Raw genomic sequence first — 22719 nt, forward strand, 5'->3', positions numbered from 1 at the left:
GTAACTTTTATGATTTTCTCTTTCATTACTGGTTTTGAGTAATTTGATTATGGTATGTCTCACTATAATTTTGATCATATTTCCTATGCTTGGGTTTTGTTGAGCTTTTTGGATCTGGATTTTTAGTTTCATCAAGTTTGGAAAGTTTTTGGCCATTATTTTTTCTGTCCTCTTTTCCTTCAGAGACTCCAGTTACTTCTATATTAGGCCACTTGAAGTTGTCCCACCTCTCACTGATGCCCATTTCAGTTTTTAATTTTTTTTAATTCTTTTTTTCTTATTACTGATTCTAAGAGTAAAAAATATTCAAAAAGATATACTCAGTGAGGGCTTCCCTGGTGGCGCAGTGGTTGACAGTCTGCCTGCTGATGCAGGGGACACAGGTTCGTGCCCCAGTCCGGGAAGATCCCACATGCCACGGAGCGGCTAGGCCCGTGAGCCATGGCCACTGAGCCTGCGCGTCCGGAGCCTGTGCTCCACAACGGGAGAGGCCCCAACAGTGAGAGGCTTGCCTACCGCAAAAAAAAAGATATACTTGGTGACATGTCACTCCTGGGTTCTTACTACCATATTCTGATTCCCACTTTCTTCCCACCCTTTTTCCACCCATTCCATTACCAGTAGGTAACAAATCTCTTCAGTTTGTGGTTTGTGTTTTCTGTCTCTTTTGCACAAATGATCAGATACATAGGTATTTTCTTATATCCTTTCTTTCATTGAAGAGTAGCATACCATATGTAGTCATTTCCACTTTGTTCTTTTCACTTAACAGTGTATCCTGGAACTCTCTCTAGGTCAGTTCATTCTTTATTATAATTCATAGTACAGTTGACCCTTGAACAACACAGGCTTGAACTACCTGGGTCCACTTGCATATTTTTCAGTAGTAAATACTACAGTACTACACAGTCAGGATTGGTTGAATTCATGGATGCAGAGGAGCCGCGAATTCAGAGGGCCAACTATAAGTTATATGCAGAATAACCCCTGTCTTATGTATGTGTATTTAGGTTATTTTGCCGTTGCAAACAGTGCCATAGTAAATAACTCTGTGCTTATGTATTTTCATATTGTTGGAGGTTTGTATACCTAGTAATGGGATTGCTGGGTCAAAAGGTAAGTGCATATATAGTTGTGTTAGCTATTGCCAAATTTCCCTTCAGAAAGGTTGTCCTGATTTGCATTCCCACTAGCAACATATGAGAGTGCCTGTTTTACCACAGCCTCACCAATAGAATGTGTTGTCATACTTTTTAATTTTTGACAGTCTCATCGATGAGAAATGGTATCTTGGTATTATTTTAGTTTGTGTTTTTCTAATTATGACTAAGCTTGAACACTTTTTCATATGTTTGAAGGCCATTTTATTTTCATGTCTTTTTCCCATTTTAATATTGGTACAATCCTATTAACTGAGCTATAGAGCGCAGGTTTTAGGTCTTTTGTTCCTTGTTTTTTACGAGTTCTTTATATATTTAGGCTATTACCTTTTTGTTTGTGATATATATTCCAAATATTTCTTCCTTATTTATCAGTTGCTTTGTTTATGGTGGTTTTTTGCCATGTAAACTTTTTATCTTTATGTAAATTTATTAATATTTTCTTTTATTGCCTCTGGATTTTCAGTCATATACAGAAAGGCTTATAAATCTAAGGTTAAACAGGAATTTACCCTTTTAGTACTTGTATGGTTTAATTTTTAAAATTTAGATCCGTAATTCACTTGGGATTTTTTGTGTATATGATGTGAGATATGGATCTGATTTTATCTTTTTTTCCCAAATCCAGTTAGAATCCTGACTATGCAGCTCACTAGCTCTGTGACCTGGGACAAGTTAATTAAATTAGCTAACTCATCTGTAAAGAGGGGATCATGATAGAATGAATTGCATAGGTTGTTACTAGGATTACAGTTGACCCTTGAACAGCACTGGCATTAGGGACCCAGACCCTCCAGACCCTCCACACAGTCGACAATCTGCATTTAACTTATAGCCAGCCCTTTGTGTACACAACACCTCCTTATACGCAGACCTTCCATATTTGCGGTTCCTTGGCATCCGCGGTTCCACATCCACAGATTCAACCAACTGCCTGTCATATATTACTGTGGTATTTACTATTTTAAAAGATCCACATATAAGTGGACCTGTGCAGTTAAAACGTCTGTTGTTCAAGGGTCAACTGTACTTGAGATAATACATTTAAATACCTGTCACAGTTCACATGGTAAACCTGTTATTCCTTTAATATATAAAGAGTTTTTACAAATCAGTAAGACAGACTCCAAAACTCCAATTGATAAACATACAGAGGATGTAAATAAACAGTTAATTACCAGAACAGAGTCCAAATGGCCATTGAACATATCTGAAATATTCTACTTCATTAAAAATCAAAGGGGTATAAAATAAAAACAACAACGAGGTACCATTTTTCGTTTGTCAACTTGACAAATATATTTTTAAAAGGACATTTATTGGACAGTGCTTACCCTGAGATAGGCACACTCAGATATTGTAAGTGGAAGTGTACATTGATCAGACTTTTTTGAAAAACAATTTGGCAATATAGTTTTGCCTTCTTACCCTATAATTTCCTTTCCAGATTTGCCTTAAGGAAATAATCAGAGCTATAGATAAAATTTATGAAAAGTTATTCATTACAGTATTATTTATGATGTAAGAGTTAGTAGCAATATAAATTTCCAAGAATAAAGGACTATTTAATAAACTTTGGTACAATCTATATATATTCTATGAATATACCATAGAAGAAAGATTTGAAGAAAATGTACCAGAACGTTAATAGTTCTTAGAGATTGTAGGTGGTTTTTATTGTATTCTAAAATAAGCATATATTATTTATTTAATGGGGGGGGAAACAATCAGCATTATTTAAGGGGATTAGAATTGCCTTTTGAAGTTTTGAACTCTTGACAAAGACCCTGCATATCAGTGTCTGATTAGTGTTTAGCCTAGCACTATGCACCTCAAAGCTGAGAAGTACTTCTGTGGTTTCCTGGGAAACTTCTGTCAGTACTTCTAAGTCCCTTGGATTCTCCCTCATTACTCATTTTAAATTAGTATACTAGAATTAATATATATTATAATTTATAGAATTAACATAATTCTAATTATTGGAAATGTAAAAAAAAATTTAATAGAAGAAAAAGATTCCTATATGGTTAGTAACTTAGAACACAGATGGTGGTTTGTCCAATTTCCTTTCAGTAGTTAAAAACTGTAAAATTTGACAAGGATTTTTCTTAACCTTCCTTTTCCTTTCTTTCTCTTTTGCAGCCTTTTATCTTTTTTTTTTCTTTGCTAATTGTTGTTTGTTTGCTTTCTATCCCCAAAATTCATGTTGTTATCCACCACATATGTCCTCCCATGTTCTTATAACAATCTATAAACATGCATCTCTCTCTCTCTCTCTCTCTCTCTCTCACACACACACACACACACACACGCGCGCGCACACATACTATAAACACACATACATGCATATATGATGGGTTTGTGATTGTTTTATAAAATTGTGATCTTAATATATATAATGTTGACTTCTTTTTTAGCCATTCAGAAGTTACTTTAGTCATGGAATGATTTCCAGTCATATAACTGAAAATAGGTAAGATTCTTGGGAAAGAAATTGAATGGTTGTTGACAAGGGGGTGGAAATGGGGGAGAATCTAAGTACAGAAGCTGGAGTCAGGAAAATATGGGTTGACTTTAGTCATCACAGAGTAAGAAATCCATACTCTATAAAATTGTCTGTTTCACTGCTTTTGTATTTTTGTATTAAAAAAAGTTTTATATTAAGGTGGCCTTTAAAACATTGTAACTTGCTAAAATCTAAAGAAAGGAATTTTTTATTCCATCAGTAACCCAGCAAAGCTAGAGGAAGCAGAGTGTGCAAGGGCTGGGCAGTGATCAACAGTGGCTTGTTGGGAAGTAAAAGGGATTGGGCATAAAGGTCCAGCCCCAGGAAGACATGGGAGCAATGAGGGTTGCTGCATTTGTTTTCTTGAGGTGTTTCCTTCAGTATCTCTTTTGCAATGATAATCAGGAGGGCCCAGCAGCGGATACTTCCTCTGATGGATAAATGCGAGTAGATCTTTCCTTTCTTTTCTTCCCCAACTGCAGTCCAATCTGGTAATGAGACAGACTACCCTGGCTGGGACTCAGAGTCATTTTCTGCACAGAGTCTCACTTAACTTGAATTAGCATCAGAATAGAATCAGGGTCATTTTTACTTTTAACAGCCCCAGTTTGCCTGAAGCTTAAGGAAGTATGTTTAAGAACAATGAGAAGAAATACAAAGGATTTTCCACATGACATACTCTAAGGGCAATTTAAGGAAAGGGTATGGGATAAAGAAAGCTGTCTTAGTCTGTTTTAGCTCCTGTAACAAAAATACCATAGACTGGGTAGCTTATAAACAACAAACATTTATTTCTCCATTATAGTTCTGGAGACTGGGAAGTCCAGGATCATGGCACTGGCAGATTTGGTGTCTGGTGAGGGCCCACTTTCTCATAGATGGGTGTCATTTCACTCTAACCTCACATAGCAGGAGGGGCAAGGGGGATCTTTCTGGAACCTCTTTTATAAGAGTTTCTTTTATAATCCTGTTTGTGAAGGCTCTATCCTTATGACCTAATCACCTCCCCAAATCCCTACCTCCTAATACCATCACTTTGGGGGTTAGGATTTTAACATGTTGAATTTTGGGAGAACACAACATTCAATCCATAGCAGAAACTATCTTTTTAAAATATCCTTTAGTCATTGACTATTTGTTGACAAATAGGTGTGACATACTAAGCAAGAGATACATGATTTAAAAATAAACCAGACACAGTCTCTGCCCTCATGGAGTGAATAGTGTGGTGGAGAAATAAGACATTAATCAAGCAACCTCACAAAGAAATATGTAATTGCAAACTCTGATTGACGCCTTGAAGGAAAAAAGAACATGGTACTGTGAAGACCACACTGGAGAGCTGACCTCTGGGGGGAGATGAGATGTGAATGATGAGTAAAGATAATTAAGGGACAAAAGCAGTGGTCCTGAGATGAGAACGTAAGGAACATAAAAGAAATGTGTGTTGAGGAACATAAAAGAAGATGAGTTTGGCTGGAGTGTGGAAATTGGGAGAGAGTGGCCTTATATGGAGCTAAAGAAGTTGGCCAGGCCAGACCATGTTAGTCTTTGTTGGCCATGTGAAAGATTTCAGCCCTTCTCCTGAAAATAAAGGCTTTGAATGTTTAAAAGATTATCTTCTCTGCAATGTGGAGAATGGATTATAGGAGGGCAGAGTGGAAGCAGAGTGGAAAGTAGGGAAACTCTGAGGAAGCATTGCAGCCAAGAGGAAAGAGGGAAGAGAGGGATGGGTGCAGGGATGGGTAGGTGTGGTGGTGAGAACATTTGCAACCCCACTTTCCTCCTTCCCTCCTAAAGCTACTTGGGAATGGTTAACAGCTCTATTGTTTGTCTACAGTGTGAGTATCACAACTGCTATCATTCTTGAAAATGTATATTTCTATCAAAATGCTATTGTATAAAACTGGGATTTTGCTCCATCTCTGTATCATGGACAGCAAACTTACAGAACTTTCTCCTTAAGCAGCAGGACAAGCTAAAAATATAAACATGGCTTGGGTTTAGTTATGTCCCTATGGGTCAGTAGGAGGAGTCAAAGATAATCTGGTATCTCTTCCCAACCAGCAGGGAGTATTAGGTGGACTGTACTAATCACCTTGCTCAAACCGCAGGATGACAGTCAGAGAAGCCCAAGAACTCACTCATTTGGAAGTTTCCCTAGCCAGTAATCTCTTCACTAATTACATGTTTTTGATTTGCCACTCTAGCCCTAATAGGCAGCCATTTGTTCTCTTTGGTAATCATTCCACACAAGAAAACCTGAATGCTGGCAACTTTAACTTCCCTTCTGAAGGGCACCTGGTACGCAGCACTGGTCCCAGCGGGAGCTTTGCCAAACACATGGTGAGTGGCTTGACTACCTGGTGCTTAATTGGTTTTATTATCAAATAGGAAGGAGGGGAGCTGGATAAATGGAACCTTTCCAACTAGTGTATTGATTTAACCTTGAACTTGAAGTTGTTTTGGTGTGAAAAGTGATCACAAACTGACTGTGTATTTTTATATAAGTACTAGATATGATTTGAAAGTATCATATTTAATTTTTAAATATTGAAGGGAAAAGGTTAAAAAAATACTTTCACGAACCAAACTTTCAGTTATCCAAGTAGTATCAACAGTAGAATAAGAATTTTAAATTAACTTTAAAATAGACAGTCATTCCAAGCCTAAATTTGTTATGTCTTGACTGTTACATTTCAAGTGTTAAAAGAGAACTATCATCTAGAAATCTATATCCAGTGACAACCTCCTTCAATAATGAAGGGGTAATCAAGACATGCTCAGATGAAAGAAAACTAAGAGAATTTGTTGCCAGCAGACCTACCCTAAAAGAATGACTAAAGGAAGTTTGGTCAAAAAAAGAAGAAATGATTAAAAAAAAAAAAAAAAAAAAGAAGGAATCTTGGAACAATAAGGAGGACAAAAGAGCACAATGATAAAACCAGTACGTTTTTTTGGTATACTTTAAAATAGTGAATTTTATCTCAAAAAAATTGCAAAAAAAGAAACCAACCCCAGTGCACACCCACATTGTGGATGACTTAGCCAGTTTCTGTTTTTAGGTCTGTATGACTCCAAAGCCAAAGGGCTTTCGGTCATTAACTCAGTAATCATTATTGAGTGTCTACTATGTGCCAGTCACTGTGCTAGGTGCATGGAAAATATAGTCATGGTCTTTGCCTCGAAGGATCTCACAGACTAGTAGAAGAGTCAGTGAGGATGGTGCTGTAAAATGTTTGGAGCAATAATTTAGCCATCCATTACACACCTTAGAATGGCTGAAACACTGACAACACCAAATGTGGAGCAACAGAAACTCTCATTCATTACTGGTGAGAATGCAAAATGGTACAGCCACTTTGGAAGACAGTTTGGCAGTTTCTTGCAAAACTAAACATACTTTTAACATCAGTCATGCTCTTTGGTATTTACCCAAATGAGCTGAAAACTTAGGTCCACACAAAAACCTACACAAGGAATTTTTTCTTATAACATCACTTTTCATAATTGCCAAAACTTGGAAACTTGGAAGCAGCCAAGATGTCCTTCAGCAAGTGACTAGATAAGTAAACTGTGTTACATCCATACAGTGGACTGTGTTTCAGTGATAAAAAGAGCTATCAAGCCACAAAAAGACGTGGAGGAACCTAAAATGCATATTGCTAAGTTAAAGAAGCCAATCTTTAATGGCTACATAGTATATGACTCCCACTATATGACATTCTGGAAAAGGTACAGCAGTGGAGGCAGTAAAGGGAATTCCCTGGCGGTCCAGTGGTTAAGGATTCCACACTCTCACTGCCACTCTCACTGCCGAGGGCCTGGGTTCAATCCCTGGTCGGGGGAACTAAGATCCTACAAGCCACGCGGTGCAGCCAAAAAAAAAAAAAAATGGAGACAGTAAAAAGATCAGTTGTTGCCTGGAGTTTGGGAAGAAGGGAGAATAGATGGATCTTAGTGGATTTTTAGGGAAGTGAAACTATTCTGTATGATATTGTCATGATGGGCACATGTCATTATACATTTGTATAACCCATAGAATGTACAATACAAAGAGCGAACCCTAATGTAAACTATGGACTCTAGTTAATAATAATTTATCAATATTAGTTCATCAGTTGTAACAAATATAATATTACAAGACAAATAATAGGGGAAATTGTGGAGGCAGAGGGAAGGACAGGAGATAATGTGGGAACTCTCTGTGCTTTCGGATCAGTCTTTCTGTCAACCTGAAACTGCTCTAAAAAAAAATAGTCTATTACCAAAACAAAAATGTAGCAGGTTATTTTTACAACTTTCTGTAATAATTGGGGTTCTTTATTTTACAAACATGAAAACCTAATGAAGTCAAGGAACTTACTGAGACCTGGTCCTGGGGTGGTGGGGGGCCTAGTTATGAACTTTCATCTTCATTCATCTCTGTTTCAAGGTGATGTACTTATCTTTTCCATTTCTGTGCCATTTGTGAATAATTTACAAATTAACAGGTGATATTAAATCTGAAAATCCAGATTATCTGAGCAGTTTTACATTACACATGCAAATTCTGTTGTACCAATTTCCTTTTTAATGTAAATGTCAATAACATTTTTTTTCAAGTATAGTCGATTTATAATATTGTGTTAGTTTCAGGTGTATAGCACAGTGATTCAGTTATACATATATATGTGTGTATGTGTATATATACACACACACACACACACACACACACACACACACACACATATTCTTCAGATTCTCTTCCCTTATAGGTTATTACAAAATACTGAGTATAGTTCCCTGTGCTATACAGTAGGTCCTTGTTGGTTATCTATTTTATATATAGTAGTGTGTATATGTTAATCCCAGCCTCCTAATTTATCCCTCCCCTCACGCCCTTTTCCCTTTGATAACCATGAATTTGTTTTCTATGCCTGTGAGTCTCTTTCTGTTTTGGAAATAAGTTCATTTGTATTTTTTTTTTTTTTTAGATTCCACATATAATATCATATGTATTTATCTTTTTCTCTCTCTGGTTTACTTCATTTAGTATGATCATCTCTAGGTCCACCCATGTTGCTGCAAATGGCATTATTTCATCCTTTTCTTGGCTGAGTAGTATTCCACTGTATTTATATACCACATCTTCTTTATCCATTCATCTGTTGATGGACATTTAGGTTGTTTCCATGTCTTAGCTACAGTAAATAGTGCTGCAATGAACATTGGGGTGCATTGTATCTTTTCAAATTATGGTTTTCTCCAGTATGTGCCCAGGGGTGGGATTCCTGGATCACATGCTAGCTCTATTTTTAGTTTTTTGGGGAACCTCCATACTGTTCTCCATAGTGGCTGCACCAATTTACATTCCCACCAACAGTGTAGGAGGGTTCCCTTTTCTCCACACCCTCTCCAGTATTTATTATTTGTAGACTTTTTTTTTTTGCGGTACGCAGGCCTCTCACTGCTGTGGCCTCTCCCGTTGCGGAGCACAGGCACCGTACGCACAGGCCCAGCGGCCACGGCCCACGGGCCCAGCCGCTCTGTGGCACGCGGGATCCTCCCAGATCGGGGCACGAACCCGCGCCCCCTGCCCCAGCAGGCAGACTCTCAACCCCTGTGCCACCAGGGAAGCCCCTGTAGACTTTTTGATGATGCCATTCTGACCAGTGTGAGATGATACCTCATTGTAGTTTTGATTTACATTTCTCTAATAATTACTGATGTTGAGCATCTTTTCATGTGCCCTTTGGCCATCTGTATGTCTTCTTTGAAGAAATGTCTATTTAGGTCTTCTGCCCATTTTTGGATTGTGTTGTTTGTTTTTTTGATATTGAGCTGTATGAGCTGTTTGTATATTTTGGAGATTAATCCCTTGTCAGTTGTATCTAAACATCAATAAATTTGATGTTAATATAGGCTTACATAAATTTGTGACCTCATCTAAGGAAGCAGGTTTGAAATACATGGCACCTTAAAAAAAACCTTTAGTTAGGGAAAATTTGGAAATCCAAGGAACATGTTTTGAGGAAATAAGCCTATTAACCAACAATTAGAATTATATACATGATTTTTCATTTAGGATCATGACAGTATTGATCATATTCACTATGGTATAGTTTAGATTAGAATTAAATTTTTATTTCAAATCTATAACTTGGATTACAGAAAAAGGCCATATATTCTCTTGTGACTTCCTTAATGGAGTAAAATAGAAGGAATGAATATTTGTGTCATATTTAGCTGTTTTTAAGATACTGTGCTAGGCTTCCCTAATGGCACAGTGCTTGAGAGTCTGCCTCACAATGCAGGGGACACGGGTTTGAGCCCTGGTCCAGGAAAATCCCACATGCCATGGAGCAACTAAGCCCATGCGCCACAACTACTGAGCCTGCGCTCTAGAGCCCGTGAGCCACAACTACTGAAGCCTGCACACCTAAAGCCAGTGCTGTGCAACAAGAGAAGCCACCGCAATGAGAAACCTGCACACCTCATGAAGGGTAGCCCCCGCTCACCGCAACTAGAGAAAGCCCTTGCGCAGCAACAAAGACCCAATGCAACCATAAATAAATTAATTAATTAAAAAAAAATAAGATACTGTGCTAATTTCCTTTCCTCTATTTCTTGTGGTAGCATTTTTGCATTTTGTACCTACTATCCTAGGAAGCCTGATGAGATTGTTGGATTTTCAAAAGAGAAAAGGACATCCATTTCCATCTGTATAAATGAACAACTAAGCAGGGAAGAAAAATAAGAATTTAAAAATCTAGAGAACTTATTTTCTCTTCTGGATGGCCTGTGTACAGAGATAAAATACAAGTGAAGGTGGGAACCTGGGTATCACCTCCTTTCCTGAATTTGTAGCTGCCTTCCCACATGTGCATATCATGTCAGCCAAGGTCCAAACTGTGAAAGTTCTGCACTAAACATTAATGACAGTCAAAACCCAAGCACATTTTGTCTTCTTTTCTTTCTAAGTTGTTAATTCTTTAGCATCCTGGGCTGACCCAACAGCAGCCTCACAATGTAGCCAAAGTTATAAAACACACACAAGATACCTTTGGAAAAACAACAATTAAAGGTGACCTTTTGGGCTTTCCTGGTAGCGCAGTGGTTGAGAGTCCCCCTGCTGATGCAGGGGACACGGGTTCATGCCCCGGTCCAGGAGGGTCCCACATGCCGCAGAGCGGCTGGGCCCGTGAGCCATGGCTGCCGAGCCTGCGTGTCCGGAGGCTGTGCTCCGCAACGGGAGAGGCCACAACAGTGAGAGGCCCGCGTACCACCAAAAAAAAAAAGGTGACCTTTTCCCCTATGTGTTTAAAAAATAATAAATCAGCTGTTGGTAAAATAAAATGGATTTCTATTAACTATACACTTTTTGTTTCTCTAACAGTACACACTTAAGTCCCTGCTCCTTTTTTACTTTTTTTTTTTTTTTTCTGATATCCAGGTAGTACAGTGTGTTTCACCAAAGGGACCCCTTGCTTGTTCAAGAACATACTTTTTTGGAGCTACTCATGTTCCTTACTTGGGTAAGTCCATGTAAGTTGTCATCTCATCAACTTATCTAATGAAAAGTTTCTCCCATGAACTAGAAGTGGACTTGAGATTTACTACTTTCCTCAGAAACTCATTTTGTAGCCTGTAATTCCTTGTTGATGTGCCTAACACATTTCTCACAATGTATTTCAGGAGGAATAATTATCAGCTCAATATATATTAGGTCCAATCATGAGTGAGACCAAGTGCTTGGTATCAGAGGGAAGGCAAAGATGCGTCAGCTGTAGTTGGAGATAGCAGGAGGAGATATGGGCTGCAATGGGAGTTTGGATGACTCAGCCAGGTGCCTGTTGTTCTAGTGAGGAAGGTGAGGAAGAGCCATGGTAGAAGGGTACCCATAAGCTGGGAACATTGACAGGAGCAAGTGCTCTATGCTGAGGAGCCATTCAGAAAGGCTAGGCTGACTGAGACTATCCTCTTTGCTGGGGTAACCAGAAGCTGCAGACATCCAAAGAGACACAGAGAAGAACTCTTGAATGAATGAGGGTCCCAGCACTGTTCCACAGAGGAGAGTACATCAGAAACCAGATCTTCTCCTGAGCATTGTTATATAAGCCAGGAAACTCTGAAAGAAGCATGACTTGGGTTGGATAATTAAGGAGATGAAGAAAGAGGCAGAACTGAGCCTGCTTACTTATACCTCCTAATTTAAAAATTTTAAAATAAAAGCAAAAACATTCCAGAGATGAAGATTCTACATGTCTTCTCTCGTGTTTAGTGGTGATGCTGATTGGTTGTCAAGGTCAGTGTCAGGGATGATGGTCTGGGAGGATACTGGCAGAAGCTAGGTTTCACTGTTGTTTGTGCTTGTACAGTATTTAACTCAAAAGAAAAAAATGTAGTTCTTGACATCTTCAAATTAAGAAATTCTAAAAAAAAAAAAAAAAAAATTAAGAAATTCTAGCCTCCTTGTGAAAGTGTTTGCATCTCCTGTAATCTTGTCACATTCTTAATACATGGTCCTCTTTCACAGGAGATGACAACAAACTGCCCAAGAAAACTGAACAAATGTAAGTCTTCATTTCTATTACATTTTTTTCTTTCTCACATTGAGTTACTCAGATGTTGAGATTGTCCCATTTACCTCCTTTTGAGATCAGCATTGGGTAGGACATTTGGCTTAAGAGGTGAGCAAAGGGACGTTCCTGGTGGCCCAGTGGTTAAGAATCCACCTTCCAATGCAGAGGACGTGGGTTCTATCCCTGGTTGTGGAACTAAGATCCCCACATGCTGCAGGGCAAATAAGCCCGCACCACAACTACCGAGGCTGTGCTCTCTGGAGTCCACGTTGCTGCACCTAAGACCCAATGCAGCCAAATAAGTAAATAAATAAATAAATAAGTAAAATAAGTAAGTAAAGTAGAGCTGTGTAGTCTCCCAGAATGTCCCAGCCCCTGTCTTTCATCTTGAAGTCTAGGCTAGAGACACTGCCAGGTTTGCCATCTGCTCCTCTCTCCAGACTCAGAGACTTCCTGCCTGCACACCCATGCATTTAAGTGGCATAACGCTTCTTAATATATTTTCTATATAGTGCATTTTTTAATAGGGCTTTCCAAAAATTAAAACATCCTGAAACCCATTGGTAGAACCTGTGTGAAACCACATCTGGTCTGAGAGGTGTTTCCTCTGAATTTGACACTGAGACTTATGGAACAGAGCTAGGGTCTCAACTCAGGCCATGCAACTCTCTAGAAAGGGCCTAGTGTTGACTTCTCTCCCGCCCCCCACCCCCCGCCCCCCAGTGTAGCAGGAAACCAAAGACAAGAAGTAAACTCATTAATGCTTGTCTGCTTGGGCTACCGTAACAAATTACCACAGACTGTGTGGCTTAAACAACAGAATTTATTTTCTCACAATTCTGGGGACTAGAAGTCCAAGATCTAGGTACTAGCAGAGTTGGTTTCTGGTGAGGCTTCTCTCCTTGAGTTGCAGACCACACCTTCTTAGTGTTGTGCTTACATGGAGAGAGAGAAAGATCTCTGGTGCCTCTTCCTTTTTTTTTTTTTTTTAAATATTTATTTATATTTTAGCTGCATTGGCACATGGGATCTTTCGTTGAGGTGCACAGGCTTCTCTCTAGTTGTGGCATGTGGGCTTCTCTCTCTCTAGTTGTGGCACACGGGCTCTCTGATTGTGGCACGTGGGCTTAGTTGCCCCATGGCATGTGGGATTTTAGTTCCCCGACCAGGGATAGAACCCGTGTCCCCTGCATTGCAAGACGGATTCTTAACCACTGAACCACCAGGGAAGTCCCTGGCATCTCTTCCTCTTATAAGGATACCAATCCTACTGGATTAGGAGCCCACACTTTATGACCTCCTTTAACTTTAATTACCTTTTAAAGGCCCGGCCCTATCTCCAAATATAGTCACACTGGGGATTACGGGTTCCATATGAATTTTGGGAGGATGTAATCAGTCCATAATAATGCAGGAATTTCTGAATTCCGTAAAGGAATTTTCTTTCAGAATTATGAAGGTAATAGAGTTCTGTTATTACCTAATTAAATATCCTAGCATAAACTAGTTAGGTCTGTGCTTCCCAAAGGCTAACAGTGATAGGCCACAGAGAATCATTTAAGGATCTTTTTAAAAAGATACATTTCTCAGGCTATAGTAGTTCTCAGAACTACTGAATCAGAATCTCTAGGGTAGAACCCATAAGACTCTGTTGGAAAAATATAAAGTAATATAATCACACTTGAAAATTTGAGAAATGAGGAAAAAAAATAAGATTAACCATAATTCCTCTTCTTAGACACGACCCGTTAGTATCTCTTTTTTTTAATATATTGATTGATTGCTGCATTGAGTCTTTGTTGCTGCGCACGGGCTTTCTTTAGTTGCGGTGAGCGGGAGCTACTCCTCATTGCAGTGGGCAATCTCATTTAAGCGGGCTTCAGTGAGTGTGGGCTTCTCATTGCGGTGGCTTCTCTTGTTGCAGAGCATGGGCTCTAGGCACGCAGGCTTCAGTAGTTGTGGCACATGGGCTTAGTTGCTCCATGGCATGTGGGACCTTCTTGGACCAGGGCTCAAACCCGTGTCCCCTGCGGACCAGGGTTTAAACCTGTGTCCCCTGCATTGGTAGGTGGATTCTTAACCACTGTGCCACCAGGGAAGCCCCACACATTAGTATCTTAATGTGTATCTTTTTGTTGTTTTTTTTTAAATTATACATATAGGTTTTGTGTAGCTGTAATTGTAGTGTGTATACAATTTTTGTGTGTGGGTTTTCTTTACGTTAGCAGCAAGTCAACCACATTCTCATGTGTTGGTGGATATGTATAGTCTTACTTTGTACCTGTTTGTGTTTCTATGCCAGCTGTGCTTAGCCATTGCCCTGGACCCTCATTCTAGACCCATAGACATTTTGCTTAAACCAAAGTCACTGGTGCTCTACTTCAGGGACTGGTGTTGAGAGGTGCTTGGGCCCACATCAGGAGACTTGTTAAGTCACAGGGCTGGTGGAATTGGGGCCTAATGGAGTCCTACTGAAGGCAACAGCAGCACCATCCAGGCATAGAGCAGGCCCTTCCCTAATCATGGGTCTCAGGCCTCCTGTCCAGGCCTTTCTATGAGTCAGAAGCCAGATAGCTTTGTACTGAACTCATGCCTGAGGGTCTGTATAGGACAAGGCCAAGCAGGGGGTTGGCCTGAACCAGTGTTGGTACTGAGTGATGTTTGAATTAAGCTGGGTGAGGGAGGGAGTAAGGATATCTTTATATGTCTTTGGCCTCTATAAATCTTTGCCCTTAGTGTTGAGATGTGGAGGATTCTTGTCATACCTGGAAGTGGCCAAGCTGTTTGGCAGTGTCCCTGACGGGCACTTACCTACCTACCAGGACATACCCCTCTGCCATGGCCTGGTCAGCAATCTTCAGGATATGTTGAACCTTGGAGCTGTCATTTTGTTATGTGTTGTTTCTCTTTTTCTTCTACCTTATTCAAATCTCTTACCTGCATTGCAGAGGTGTGGTGTGAGAGCCAAGGAGGAAATTGAAGGTGTTGGCAGTGTGATGTGGCACAATGGAAAGGCACCAGGCTGAGAGCAGACCTGAGTTCCTCTACAGGCCCTACTTGTTTCTTCTGTAAGATGAGAGTGTTAGACCAGATCATTTCTGTGTTCTTCCTACTATCAAACTGTTGCTGAGTCCAAGCTTGCTCTGCTCGCCGCACAACAGGCCAATAAATCGGGAGACGAGGTGTTGAGGCAAGGAGTAGAGACTTTATTCAGCAGACCAAGAAGGTGGCCAAATAACCATCTTACAGGGGTTTGGAAGCCAGTTTCTTTTATAGAATCAGAGAGGGAGAGGTGGTGAAGCAGAAAGGTAAAAAGGCCATTTGTCTTGAAGAATATCTTCTGCACTGGGAAGGGGTTGTGTTAATTTCTTCTTTTCTGCAGCCATTCACAGGTGGGCAGGGTCAGGATGTCTCTCTGTGAGCTGAACAAAGGCCTTTTAGTTTAACAGTCAGGCAGAGGGTCAGGGTTCCCTGTGGCAGGCCATTATGTATGCTTACAGCTATAGATAGTGATTATAATAATAACAAAAGCAATGAAAAGCAAAGTTTAAAGTAAAAGAAACAGAACCAACAGTGGAGTCAGAATTTGCGCTTCCCTGTTCCCTTTTGCCTTCCTTTACCTGTTACAAGATTCTCAGGCTTAAAAATAAACATATTCTTAGATAAGGCAGTTACTTTCCAAACCCCTCCCTTGCCTTTGAGGCCTTGTGGATGAGCCCCTTCTCTCTGTAATTATCCTAATAAGACCCTGGGTCTCCTTCCCCTAAGGCAATGGTTCTCAACCGAGGGCAGTTCTACCACATTACTGCCACCAGTCCCTCCCCAACCCCCCATCCCCAGGGATGTTTGGCAGTGTCTGGAGACATTTTTGCTTGTCACAACTGAGGTTACTACTGAGAGGCCAGGAATGCTTCTCAACATCCTATAATGCACAGGGAAGACCTCTCAACAAAGAATTAGCTGGCCCAAAATGCAGAGATTGAGAAACCCTGCCCAAAAGGGAACCAGACTTGGATTTTCTAGGAATCTTCATGGCATTCCTTGTCTGGCAAAGAAAAAAAACCTTCCTTTTTAAATAAATTTATTTATTATTTATTTTTGGCTGTGTTGGGTCTTCGTTGCTGCTCGCTGGCTTTCTGTAGTTGCGGTGATAAGGGGCTACTCTTCGCTGTGGTGTGTGGGCTTCTCATTGTGGTGGCTTCTCTTGTTGCCAAGCACGAGCTCTAGACACTCAGGCTTCAGTAGTTGTGGCACGTGGGCTCAGTAGTTGTGGCACTCGGGCTCAGTAATTGTGGCTCGCGGGCTCAGTAGTTGTGGCTCAGTAGTTGTGGCCCACGGGCTTAGTTGCTCCGCGGCATGTGGGATCTTCCTGGACCAGGGCTCGAACCCGTGTCCCCTGCATTGGCAGGCGGATTCTTAACCACTGCGCCACTAGGGAAGTCCCAAGAAAAAAACCTTATAATGTCTTTGGGAAGTGTGAAGTCAGATAGGAAGGGCAAAGTTGGGCAGGAGCAGGGGATGCTTCCCCTCAAAAGCATACTCTATTCTCTAGATCAGGTGAGCTATTTAGAAAGTGGTCTCCGGCTATTAATTTGCATTTAGAGACTGTCATACAGAGTGAAGTAACTCAGAGAAGAGCAAATATATATTAACACGTGTATGTGGAATCTAGAAAAATGGTACAGATGAACCTGTTTGCAAGGCAGAAAAAGAGACATAGAGAACAAACGTATGGACACCAAGGCGGGGGTGGGGAAAGGTGGGGGATGAACTGGGTGATTGGGATTGACATATATACACTAATATGTATAAAACAGATAACTAGGGCTTCCCTGGTGGTGCAGTGGCTAAGAATCTGCCTGCCAGTGCAGGGGACACGGGTTCAAGCCCTGGTCCAGGAAGATCCCACATGCCGCAGAGCAACTAAGCCCATGTGCCACAACTATTGAGCCTGTGCTCTAGAGCCCATAAGCCACAACTACTGAGCTTGCGAGCCACAACTAATGAGCCTATGTGCCACAACTACTGAAGCCTGCCCACCTAGAGCCGGTGCTCTGCAACAAGAGAAGCCACCACAATGAGAAGCCCACACACTGCAGCCAAGAGTAGTCCCCACTTGCTGCAACTAGAGAAAGCCCGTGTGCAGCAACAAAGGCCCAACACAGCCAAAAATAAATAAATAAAATTTAAAAAAAACTAAACAAAACAGATAACTAATGAGAACCTGCTGTATAGCACAGGGAAGTCTACTCAGTGCTCTGTGGTGACCTAAATGGGAAGGAAATCCAAAAAAGAGGGGATATATGTATATGTATAGCTGATTCACTTCACTGTACAGCAGAAACTAACAGAACATTGTAAAGCAACTATACCCCAATTTAAAAAAAATTTTTTTCGTTTAAGTGGAGCGAGTCTTCTCTTCAATTGGATAATCTCTTTTGCCCCCTGAGGGGTCCCACCCTGAGGTTCCAGTAGCAGCCAGCCCTTAGCAGGCCTGGAGAGGAGATGACTTGAAGGGGTGCTGTGGTTGGTTCCTGGAAAAGCAGCAAGTCTGTGTCATGATACCTTTCGGGTCCTCGTAGAGGGTCAGGGAGTCTACATAGTTTTCTTCTGTTGGATCACAAACAGGGAAGGTTGGTCTTTTGAGCAGAATTAAGAAAAGGTGGTTCTTATCATGGTTTAACAAGAGCAAAGTAAAAATTGGAATGGGGCATATAGCTTTTAAAAGGTCTAGAAATCAACAAGTTCTGTTATTATACTTTTCTCATTCTGTTTAAAAATCTGTTTCTTAGAGAATGTCATTTATGTGCACGCAGCTTTTGATGAAACCTTGTGATGCTGTAGTTAACCCTTATTTTTTGTTTTTAAAGTAGGCTTTTGTCACAGGTATATGCTGCTGTTATTGAGGCTGTTTTGGCTGCCATTGCATGTTATGCTAAAACTTCCAGTCTAACAAAGGTAATTTAAATACCGCATTTCTCTTTCCTTAGTAGTTATTTTAATGTGAAACTTTTTATCGATCTGTTTTTAATTTGGACACCTTATAGTACTTAATTTTGTGTGTGAACTTGGGCACCAAAGAGTTGCCTTTAGTGTGCTGAGCTTGTCTTATGAATGACAGCTAATCAGCACTTCTTTGTAGATATCTGGTTCTGTTAAAAAAAAAATCATTCTGTAGTATATTGTTTTACTTAGTAGTTTTTTTAAAGTCTTTCAAAAGTTAAAAAATAAAGAAAAATATAGATTGTTCTGTGAATTTTAATAAAGTTAGATAAGTTGATTTTGAGCTACATAGTTTTATTTCCTATAATTCTGTGTTTTAAAAAATTAACTAAAGATTAGAAATTCTAACTTGTCTTTCCTAGACAGGCACATGTGTTCCCTTTCTCTGACCGTTTACTTCCTTGCTGTTTTGTGGTTAACCTGCTGTGCTGAGTTGGATTCTATATCTGACCCAGTGACAGATGAGAACGAGTTGGCTTGATGCCTCCCAGTGCCAATAGGACCTTTCCTGAATCAAACCATTTGACATTGGAAAGGTTGTGTTGTAGATATCAAAGAGACTATCGCCTAGTCACCAGTTCCTTGTCACCAGTTCCTTGCCATCTTCCCTCCTCACTGAACTTGATTCCCCCTGTACTTGGGATTTCTCAGCCCTTTAGCTGAAAGTTTATGCAAAACAGTAGGTTATTCTTCAGTATCAGTTCTGCACCTTTGTTTTTTAACTGATTTTTTATAACTTTAGTTATTTGAATGTGCTTAGCATCTGGGCAGAAACACTGAGGGCAGTGATATCTCGAGGGGAGGAGAAAGCGCTTTTCCAGGCCTCACAATGGCACCGTCCCAGCTGGTTACAGGTCACCAGATCAGGTTCCAGTGCCCACCTGCCTGAATGAAGTGTTTTCATGTGAACCCAGCCCGAATAAAGCAGGCTCCTGTTTCCCCTGACAAGATGTTTTCACTTTAATCTATTGATGTATACAAAGTAGTCACTTAGAGGGGATGGGAAGTGTTCTCCTGGCCATATGTGAGAAGGGCCCTTCTAAGTGTATTCTTTCCTGCTGTGAAAGCTAATTGTCTCTGTTTTGTTACTGATTTTACAGGCCAAGGAGGTAGCTGAGCAGACCTTTGGATCTGGGTTAAATTCCTTTGAGTTGATGCAGTTTAAGGCAGCCCTACAGTAAGCAATAGCTGATATTGTCTATAAAAGCTTTTCTTTAATGTTTGTGTTTTAAAAACCCTTTTCTCCTTTGTATTTGATATTCTGTCTCCCCTTTGAGAAATGTTCCAGTAAATCAATAAGATATGTGAAGGAGAGTCATTCATGATCAGGGTTTTATTTGAGAGGCCAAGGAGCCAAGGATGGAGGAACTGTTTGAGAGTCAGACACACTGCCTGAGGCTGGAATGGGAAGCAGATCAGTATTAGAACTGACAGACCTGGGTTCAGAGGTTAGAAAGATGAAGCTGGGGACATGAGTGGTGAGGTTTGTTAGGATTAGGGGCCCTGGGCACATGAAGATGGTCACTGCTTAGAAGAGAGTTGCCCTGAGCCTCATCTGCCTCTCAGATGGTAGAAACCCCTGAGCCTGGCCATGTCTCAGGGTCTAGAAGGTCTGGGAATTTGGCTTCCTGGCAGTCTTCCCATCACACATGTCCTGGCATATCACAGTGTATCTCTGTTTAGTCTTTGTCCATAGCTAAACCATCTTGAACCCAGTCCACTCAAGCTTCTGTCCCATACGAGGACGACGTGGTGTACTTTTTTGCGAAGGAGACAAAAGACAACAATATCAGAGAGTTTCTTTAAGGACACTTCTGGGATGTGCCCTGTGGTACCTCAGTTCCATACCCCACATTTTCTTACATCTGCCGCCCTGGGTAGTGAGAAGGAACATTTGGAAAACTAAGTTAGTTAATGATCTAACAAGAAGAATTCTATTGCTATAGCTCCAGGAGTGTAGGAAAGAACCAGAACTCTTTGGTGCAAAGCTGTAGGCTTGCTTCAGGTTTCTTTTCCTTTCTTCTGGGTCTTCTGAATCTTGTAGCTCTGACCACGAGAGGGGAGGGCTAGAGGAAATTTGGTCCCTTAAGGCTGTGTGCTGACCTGAACTGTCTGTTCCTGGGAGACCTGAGTTTAAGGAAGCTTCTTTGCTTTCCAGTTGTGTGACCTTGGGCAAGATAGGGAGCTCTCTGTGCATCTGTTTCATCATCTTCCTGCCCTGTAGAGTGATTGGGCAAGTGAATGGTAGCTGCTGTCTCAGTGGGTTCTCCTCTCTTATCATCGGCATGGCTGACAAAGTCATTCCATTCCTCCTGTCCTCGGGGCCTTGCCTAGCCCACTCTGCCTTTCTAGGGCAGGCCACACTCTCAATCCCATGGCCTCCTATGCATGGGGTGTACCACCCTGGCTGGAGGAAAGAACGAGAAGAGAATACATTCCAGGCAATAGGAGGAGAGTCTTCCAGGGCCAGCCCTCCACCCAAGAGCCCCACTTCCTTCTCTTCACATGGTCACTTCCCTCAAACTGCACCAAATTAGCAAATCTTCTCCCAAGAGGAACACGGGAAGTTAGCATATGACTGACCAGTACTTGTTAATGCAAAAAAATTAAATTTAATTCAATTTAGAAACTTTCTTTTACAAAAAGAGTTGATGCCAAAAGGGTTTTCTGGTTATTCCTCAGTTCTGAAGGCCTGACCATGCCCATTATTACATAGCAGTTGACTGTGGGTAGCAGTCTGACTCTGAGCAGGGCTGGCAGCTTGACTTCAAAGGTGGTGAAGAGGAGGAGGAGCAGGAGAATATGTCAAGCTGTGGACCAGAGGCCTGGGGCAAATAGAGGTTTACTCTCAATCAGCCATGGATGGCAATCATAGTTCTCTCCTGCTCTGTCCAAGAGTCAAGATAGCCCTGAGAATCTGCACAGAGGCAGGGCCGTGACTGGAGTCAGACACTGACCCCATGTTTGCTGATGGCATGATACCCTAAGGCAGGTAAGGACGACACACACCTCACTCGTGGCTGTGAGAGCCCAGCACAGGTGCATTGCAGTGGCAGGTGTCTGGGGAGGATGCCAACACAGTGGTCACAAAAGCAGACTGACTTTTGTTTTATTTTGTTTTGGGTCTACAGCTCCAAGATGGCTTTTCATATACATGCTGTGAATAATCAGGGAAGGTAAGTATATGTTTATGGTGTGTCCTCACTGGGGGCAAGTTTTAGGAGCAAAACGAAGAGCAACTACCTTGTAACTGCTGGCATGGATGATCTTTTCACCCTTCTACACCTGGCAGTGGCATCACTCCAGGGCTGAGCTTGGAGGTGGCTGTGCTCAGCTGAGGCCCTTTGCCCTGAATGCTTTCCACTGAAAGACTAGGGTGGGTTGGGGGCTGGACCTAGTTCCCTCCAAGTGGAATTCTGCATACATGCAACCCAGTGTTTTGAAAATCCCTGAGAGAAATCTGAGTGTGAGTTGTTTCCAAGTTGAAAAAAAGAGAACACTGTAAATTTAATATATGTCTCTCCCATCAATTTCCTCTTGTAGAATTGTGCCTCTGGACAGTGAAGATAGCTTATACTTTGTGAAGACGGTAAGCAGAGCTGTTACAGGTCAGCTGGCAGGGAATGGCCTGTAGAGGACATCTACAAGGGGTGAGGTAGGAGTGGGTGGGAGTCTTAGGCAGCCCACCCCTTACCTGAGAAAACTAGTCTACTTTCAGGACTGTTCCAGCTGCAGTGGTGGTGAGCCTGTGCTTTCTGAGGGTGTCCAGCAGCTGTACAAGGCTTACCACATCCACACTCCCATGTCTAGGTGCCCCTTGGGTGCAGAGTCTTAGCTGGGAAAGGGGGTGGTGAGGGTGTGGGGGTGGTAGACACCTCTTCCTGAGATTAGGAAGGCTTCCTCCAAGTGGCTGAGGTTTCTCTGACCTCACATGGAAATGGGAGCTGATGACAAGCCTGCCTCAACACAGACCAAGTTTTCAGTGGCTTCTCTGTGTTCCAAGGCCTGTGTTGATGCCCTTTTTTTAAAAAATAAATTTATTTATTTATTTATGGCTGCATTGGGTCTTCGTTGCTGCCCGCGAGCTTTCTCTAGTTGGGGCGAGCAAGGGCTGCTCTTTGTTGCGGTGCACGGGCTTCTCATTGCGGTGGCTTCTCTTGTTGTGGAGCACAGGCTCTAGGCGCACGGGCTTCAGTAGTTGTGGCATGTGGGCTCAGTAGTTGTGGCTCGTGGGCTCTAGAGCATAGACTCAGTAGTTACACGGGCTTAGTTGCTCCGCGGCATGTGGGATCTTCCTGGACCAGGGCTTGAACCCATGTCCCCTGCATTGGCAGGCAGATTCTTAACCACTGCCCCACCAGGGGAAGTCCTTATGCCCTTATTTAACAGGCGCTTATGAAAATAAAAACAAACTAACATTAAAAAAAAAAAAATCTGGGCCTGAGTCTCCTGTGAAGTGGGGTAGTGAGAACAGAGCTTTCTGACC

General features: G+C 41.5%; 1 protein-coding gene across 1 annotated transcript in view; it reads left to right on the forward strand.

The window, feature by feature from the left end:
* The window catches only part of DNAAF9 (dynein axonemal assembly factor 9), a 146221-nt gene that overhangs the window by 60799 nt on the left and 62703 nt on the right, over positions 1-22719 (forward strand). Inside the window, exons 9-16 of the mRNA XM_065892337.1 lie at positions 3578-3633; positions 5877-6012; positions 11102-11183; positions 12185-12221; positions 18101-18188; positions 19334-19410; positions 21365-21409; positions 21777-21822. Of these exons, the coding sequence (XP_065748409.1) occupies positions 3578-3633; positions 5877-6012; positions 11102-11183; positions 12185-12221; positions 18101-18188; positions 19334-19410; positions 21365-21409; positions 21777-21822 (567 nt within the window). The remainder of the gene's footprint in view (positions 1-3577; positions 3634-5876; positions 6013-11101; positions 11184-12184; positions 12222-18100; positions 18189-19333; positions 19411-21364; positions 21410-21776; positions 21823-22719) is intronic.

Source organism: Phocoena phocoena, chromosome 15 (assembly GCF_963924675.1).
Source record: "Phocoena phocoena chromosome 15, mPhoPho1.1, whole genome shotgun sequence".
Classification (NCBI taxonomy): Eukaryota; Metazoa; Chordata; class Mammalia; order Artiodactyla; family Phocoenidae; genus Phocoena; species Phocoena phocoena.